The sequence below is a fragment of the Adiantum capillus-veneris genome, chromosome 13 (assembly GCF_014529385.1).
Source record: "Adiantum capillus-veneris isolate H3 chromosome 13, ASM1452938v2, whole genome shotgun sequence".
In the NCBI taxonomy this organism is placed as follows: domain Eukaryota; kingdom Viridiplantae; phylum Streptophyta; class Polypodiopsida; order Polypodiales; family Pteridaceae; genus Adiantum; species Adiantum capillus-veneris.
The window spans coordinates 148,112,044-148,119,229 of record NC_140943.1 but is presented as its reverse complement, the minus strand read 5'-3'; the positions used below and the strand labels follow the sequence as shown (position 1 = coordinate 148,119,229).

Here is a 7,186-nt window from a genome sequence, read left to right as displayed (position 1 = left end):
AGGAAGAAGGAGTATTCTTACGAGAAAGAAGTATGTTTCCTCACATATTCACTCTTAATAGCTTAGTAATTAGCATGGTAGAGGAGATGAGCATGCATTGGAGCTAGGATCTTGGTTGGATTTGCATCACAAAGCCAAGAGTTGTGGTGTAGGCCTCCCTTCTCACAAGCTTTGGAGTAGATGATGAGCTTTCCATTAAAGATTGAGAAGGAGAGATAGTCTTCTTTACTTCACACATGAGATTGTGTGAGTGTGTGTGTGATAATACCTTGAAAAATTCAGCCCCCTCTCTCTCTTGGTCGACCCCTCTTGCTATTTGCTCATGCTGGCATCCTATTGGCGCCTGCAAAGCTTAGCCAATGACAATTAAGAAGCATGAGTGATAGCCTTGTGACATGTGTCCCCCTTTCCCCTTTTGTGAGAGCTTTAGGTATTTAAATAATGCAATTAAACTCTCATTGGACCTCTTAGTCTTCTGGCCAATAGGAATCAGGCAAGCCATTGGGCTGCTGAATGCTCATTGGACCCCTTGGGAGACTGTCCAATAGGCTTCTAGAGAGCTTATTTCTATTGGTTCTTTTATCGAGTGTTTTTAAATAAATTAAACTAAATTTACTCTAGCCTAATTCTCATTGGTCCACCTCTATGGCCATCCAATAGGATTTGAATGCATCTTGGCGGCAACTGGGCTAGGGAGCCAACATGTGTCCACTATGCCCTTTGTGTAAAGGGAGCTTGCAAGAGAGAGTGTGTGTGTGTGTGTGTGTGTGTTTCTCTCTCATCCCCTACATAAAAGGCTCGCCCTCTCCTAGATAGGGATGTGGGAAGACTCCAACATTCAATTTACCCTAAGGCTTGATCAACCATTGAACATTACCTTTGAATTTTGGAACCTTAGCATTTTGGAAGTCTTAATGGGCTGAACCTTAGGGTCTTTGAAGCCCATTGATGCACATTGCTATTTTGCAAATGGCCCCCCCTTTGGTTCCCTATTTTCCCTCCTTTGGATCCCCACTATGACCAGTTTGCCAACCTAATGATCAGTTTAACATGAGAAAATTATTTTAGAGAATTAGATATTAGTTATTATGATAATACCCTAGTGCTAAAAATCTATTATATTTTTGAATGGCTATAGGTCACTATCAAAGATGAAGTTGGCCGAAGATTAATCCCCCAAACTCAACCTAGAAACCGCATTATCTTTCACTTCCTATCGGAAGCCTTCATGGACTTAAGGTTTGTTAAAGCTTTTTTTGGGGTATTTTTGTAGGGACTCAACATCACACTAATGAAATATGGGATGACATATGTTTTGCATGGTATTTTCTTGACCCCATCAAGCTTATGGTATGTAATGCTAAGGATGTATTTACTCGCCCTATGGCACCTCTATGTCATTGTACTAAAGCAGTGCTTGGTCATCACCAAGGTTTTAAACACGTGTTGTCTTTTTATCTCATGCTTCTTGAGGATAACCTCTTAAGAGGCACACACGTAAAAGGACCGAATCACATTCCCACTCAACCCTTATGTAGACAAATTGCCACCAATGAACTATGGCTTTGTCTTTTGAAAGTCATAAGAGAGGGCATTGTGATACTACCTCCTCACTTACATGAGGATTATATTAAAAGTCTTTTTTGGAAGTACTGTGAAACTTCCCTCCCAACAAAAATGTCCTCAAAAATGATAACCCCATTGGATCCCTACATTGATAGTCTAAAGAGCAAGTTCTTTATTACTTTCCTAAACAAAGCAGCTAACAACCCCGTATTCATCTGCCCATCCTTTATAATACAAGAAGCTTGGAAGAGCTTGGAAGGTAATGACTTCCTACCTAGTAACAATTCCCCCTTCACCACTTTATAGGAAATTCAATCCTTCTTGGGTAAATTCCAAGCCCAAAACCATCTCCCCCTCCCATATCTCATGGCTACATAAGCTCATAAGAAGCCTTCAGATGGATCACCTGTGCTGCTTTATTGAAGCTTCACTACTTTTTGCTAACATACTAAAAACTTGTATTCCATGCCTAAAACATTGAGCTCACCTACTAAATCAAAAAGCTCTCCTATGTTTCAATATTAAGCTACAATCATGGTGGGTGGTCAATTCCCTATCTGATGTTGTCCTTAACCTGCCTGAAAAAGTCAACTCAGTCTACTCAATCGATATTAAGTATTTCCCTCCTTTGGATCCCTACTATGACCGGTCTGCCAGCCTAATCAATATTCTAGCTTTTTCTCCCCCGGTACTTCCCCATATTAAACGATCATTTTAACATGAGAAAATAATTTAGGAGAATTAGATATTAGTTATTATGACATATGCTATCAAATTTTGGTCAATCCCCTTGATGCAAGATGAGCATGGCTACAAGAAACACGTGTATCGATTCCAAGTCTCTCTAATAGAGAGATTTAAATTAATACAATCCTTTTGGAGGGTATTTAAATCGAAACACGTGTATCGATTCCAAGTCTCTCCAATAGAGAGATTTAAATTAATACAATCCTTTTGGAGTGTATTTGCTCCATAAATTAGGTCCTCTTTCTCTCTCTCTCTCTAGCAATTATTATGTGAGTATTTGTAATGAGTACACACAGAGATACATCTCTTTAAATAATCTTGATTTTGATGCATAATTACAATTATGCTACTAGGTATTAGGATTGACAAGACCAACTAAAATACAAAATAAATCCTTAAGCTAAATAGTAGTGAAAATGATGAAGCAATAGATACCAATGTATCTTCACCAAGTAGTAAGGAAGAGATGACTAGGAAGAGGGACCTCTACTCAAAGAGGCTTTGAAAGATACTAATTTCATGACATTAGACAAGAAAGAAGTGAAGAAAAACCTTGCCAAGAAGTGTAGAAAAAAAAGGGAAAAACATAAAGAAGAGCAAGTAAAAGTATCACTTGCCAAGCTAAGGTCACAAGATAACCTAGAAGTAGTGAGGGCTCGAGAGGCAAGGTTGGTAGAACGAAATAAGTTCAAAAAATGAAGAAGAGGGACAAAAGCTTTGCCCAAGGGAGGTTTCATCAAGAGCAAGACAGGATGCTACAAGCACAAAGAGAGAAAGAACAACATGAGGAAGCTCAAAGGTAGCGGAATGAAAGTGTCGAGTTAGAAAAATAGCGAACTAAGAGCGAAGAAGTGAAAGGTTATAGAAAGAGCAAGAAGAAAGAGAAAGATTATATAAAGAGAGAGATGAAGAGGTAGCTAGGGTACCATACCCACCTTCTTCTCCACCAACAAACCACTCAGCGATGAGGAGGCCACAAAAGTGACCGAAGAGCTTCTACAACCTAATAGAGTGCAGATGTCCCATCTTCAACCATTAAGAAAAAAGGAACAAAACAAATGTGAGAAAAGACCCAAGGACCAAGGCCACACACAAGGTAAAGAGCAATTATGCATCCATAATGCCACCACAATCACATTATTGAGAGTGGAGGAGTTAAGAAGCTTGGATCAACCATAGAGGACCGGAGAGTGCTCTAAGCACAGCACATGATATGTATTCATTCGCTCCTACTCGCTCAACTTCAAATAAAATCCATCAAGTGAGAATGTTCGGCTCGCCGTCCCGGCACCCTCCTCCCACACGCGTCGCTTCCGCCACTCTCTTAAGCACTGCATGGAGCCATGTCTACCGTGTCTCTGCACTCTACGCATCTGCCTCTCTTTATCAACAGTCTACACTACGAGAGAGCAAGATCCCCCTTCCTGGTACCAGTCGCAACAATCCCTGCCTAACAATAGAGAATTCACGCCGAGATTGCTTATAAGAGAGAGAGAGAGAGAGAGAGAGAGGTCACTGCCCTCGTATCATGCAGATGTCAAGGGAGGGCTCTTGCTGCATGCAGCTGTAGCACGCTTGGCTTGGAATAGAAAGGGCATCCATGCTTCAGTCGAGAGAGAGTGAGCGATAGCATTCGCATCTCGTTTGATTCGCATCCTATTTTCTTTTAAAAAAATCGTAGCACCTACTATCAGCAATAGTAATAGTAATTACCAAGAATTACCAACTCTGGCGGGTGCCAATATATCTGTGCGATCCACCTGGAAAGAACAGGTCGAGGTTGTGTTGATTCATAAGAACAAATGGAGACCTTGATAAGGAAGCTGTGCTGTAGCGGAAGAGCTAATCACCCTGCACTGCACGTCCGCCCTCCCCGACCGCTCGCCTCGTGCTTCCCTGTCTTTAAATGGCCCCTCTCATCTCTAGCTCTCGCTTCTCACATGCCAACCAGGTAAGCAACCATTCACGCCTCTGACGCAGTATAAGTGTGATTTTCTGCTTCAGGCGTTCTTCTTCTCCATGAGCAGGGCGCGGGCGCTGTCGTCTGAAAGTAGTCAATGCTCCCCCATTAAAGCTGTTCCTGTTCAAGTTGCTCACGAGCTCCTAAATGCAGGGCATCGGTACCTTGATGTCAGGTATGATGCGAATACAGATATGCATCCAGTTGCAGGCAGGGACCCCAAAAATTTAGCTGAGTTCAAAGCCTGATACAGCATCTGCGTGCCAACAGTATGTTGGAATGGCTACCTTCTGCATTTCAAGCCTTTGTGTTTGGAAGCTTGCAGCTGACACACAGACAATGGGTGCTATGTACTTTATGTAGATGTAGACCATTGAGTTTTCTCCTTCAAACACAGAAGTGAGGTGTGTACTTTTTTGTTTGCTTAAGGTGATGTAGAAATAGCCATGTGGTTCCACATCCGGTCAGAAATTGGAATTGCCTCAACTTTTACAAGGCGATTCGCCGTATTTATTGTATTCTTTCTTTCAAGCTTTTTATCTGTTTTCCTTAACTACGTACTTATTTTCACTTTTGTCATGAGACTTGTCAGGATACAGTTGATGCTGCAAATTGATTTAATGTTGTTTTCCTCCTCTGTGGTTTGACTCAGGATAAAGTAGATGCTGCAACTCCATTTCTTGTTGCTTGCCTATTTGATTGATGCATGTCAAGGTGGACCCCGTACTTGTAGTGACCAACCTGTATTGCTCCATATCCTCTGTATACCAAATTATGTTTCTGAACCAACATGTTGGTGACTAATGCTTATGCTTTGTCAAAAATGAAGAGAACAACCCAAGTCGCCCATGCTTGTGTCATTTGTATCTGGGCTTGTTCTGGATTCAGTTAGGTGTATATTTAGAGATCAATTGTCTTTAAATGACCATAATGTGCGCATTATTCTACTATGTCTCTACTCAAGTGGTCTGGTACTTTGGTGCATACCATGAGTGTCATTCATAAATTTCATGATTTCCTTTCTGTGATGTAGCAAATATTCGTTTTGTTCCAACATGTTGATTTTGCATGTAGCAACTTGATGCATATTGTAGTTTCCTCTCACAGGACTGCTGAGGAATTTGCATCAGGTCACATAGAGGGTGCAGTGAATATTCCTTACATGTATAAAGTGGGTCCAGGTATGTTTTAAGGTTTTGAAATGGCAGGGTATCACATGTTTGTGGGGATAATTTTGGTGGAACCTCCTTCTAAACATTTAAAAAAAAAAAGAATTATGTGCTAATTCTGATTCTTATTTTAAAGGTTTGACAAAGAACCTGAAGTTTCTGGAGGATGTAGAGACAAAGTTTGGCAAAGATGATGAAATTGTGGTGGTTAGTATGCTGATCTCACACATTTGCTGGATGGTTTGCTACTGTGTTGTAAGAACAGAAGAATGAAATTAGGACTGGAAGAGATGTGCTTGAAACCTTAAAACAGGTTTTTTGGCCCAGTAGATATACACCTAAAAAATATCCATTTCTCAGGGTTGTCAGATGGGAAAGCGATCCCAGATGGCAGCAGAAGAACTAGTTGCCGCGGTATGTTTTTTGATATAATATTAGTTTATACAGATACCATAAATTTTATCGCTTTGCAATAACTGTGTCATCTTGGTTTTGAAGGCCACAGCAGAGTATTATCTCTTTTTCTTATTGATACTGCAGGCATATACAGGAATCACTGACATGGCTGGTGGATATATGGCATGGATGCGAAGTGGAATGCCAACTGAAACAAGTGTATGATGGAACTGTTCACTAAAAGTTGGTATAGCTACAAGGCCTGGTTTGTGCAAAAATGCATGAACCTTACTACAGTGCAATTGCCCTGCTGGGGCGGTCCTCAACATTGCCTGTTTGGATGTACATACCACCGCTAGTGATGATTTAAAGGAGTCACAAATAATGGAGTTTCTTGCCAGGTTTCATGCTTAATCACTTTGTTGCTAAGCCGTTTGCATGATTGTTGGAGCACCAGCTGCTAGCTCAGATTTCAGGGCTATGTCACATCCATGGACTACACAATCCATTTATTTTGTTATGTAAGTTGAAGATGTCCGGAGAAAAGCCTGTGGAGCTACACAGTCAATTGTTCAGAGCTGCACTCAGGGTGCACAAGGAGAACTGTGGGATTTGATAGATGTCTGCTAGGATTATACAAGTTTCAGCAGAGTATTGGATAATTAAATTGCCTTTTGTCAGTGACGATGGATGATTTGTATGTTGATGAATGATGGGCTTGAAAATTGACCTGTGAATTTTTGTTAAGAGGCTTTGTGCTGAGAATTTTGAATGTCATCTTTTGTGAGATCTCCGCCAGATCACAAAGAAGAAAGCCAAAGGAAGTGGCCCTACAAAGATCGGAAGCTAACCCTAAGGTCTTCTAAGCTCCATAATATTCACATGTCTCCCCCATATTAAATGATAAGTTCAATATGAGAGTCTTTTTAGAATAGGTAGATACTATATTTTATGACATTACCTCTCTCTTGAAACCATAATCGTCTTAGTCACTAGTCTACGTTTCTTAGTGGGTAGAGGATCTCTTTACAACATCATTCCAGAATGGATGACTAGTCCATTTGGTGCTTGGGAGACTTACTTGTCGCAAGCATGTCTGCTCTTTAGTCTATATCATACTCCTCAAGTAGAGTGACAAGTTTTACTTGGTGTTTGAGTGACGTCATCATTACAAACATGATTCTAAGCATGCATACTATTTAAATTTGTGCACAAAAGAGGATTAGTCTTATGAAACAAAAACATTGTTTATTTAGAAAGAATTTACATTTGCTTACTCTAGTGTAGCATTGTAAGCATTGACAAGGTTCATACTATCCTTAATCTGTGTTCCTTACATCTATTTAGT

The 7,186-nt window shown here is 40.5% G+C and overlaps 1 protein-coding gene across 1 annotated transcript; it reads left to right on the top strand.

The window, feature by feature from the left end:
* The first annotated feature begins 4,054 nt into the window (after nt 1-4,054).
* LOC147445056 (thiosulfate sulfurtransferase 16, chloroplastic-like) lies at nt 4,055-6,252 on the top strand. Its single transcript, XM_086527536.1, has 6 exons — nt 4,055-4,264; nt 4,341-4,448; nt 5,381-5,454; nt 5,579-5,649; nt 5,803-5,856; nt 5,983-6,252. Exons 1-6 carry the CDS (start codon nt 4,116-4,118, stop codon nt 6,061-6,063), a joined length of 537 nt encoding a protein of 178 aa, XP_086383662.1. The 5' UTR covers nt 4,055-4,115; the 3' UTR covers nt 6,064-6,252.
* Nucleotides 6,253-7,186: the final 934 nt, after the last annotated feature.

Bases quoted from the DNA above. Each gene is read 5' to 3' on its own strand.
- LOC147445056 (XM_086527536.1), top strand. From the start codon at position 4,116: ATGGAGACCTTGATAAGGAAGCTGTGCTGTAGCGGAAGAGCTAATCAC. The intron at 5,650-5,802 runs GTTAGTATGCTG...TCCATTTCTCAG, and splicing joins AAGATGATGAAATTGTGGTG to GGTTGTCAGATGGGAAAGCG. The intron at 5,857-5,982 runs GTATGTTTTTTG...TTGATACTGCAG, and splicing joins CAGAAGAACTAGTTGCCGCG to GCATATACAGGAATCACTGA.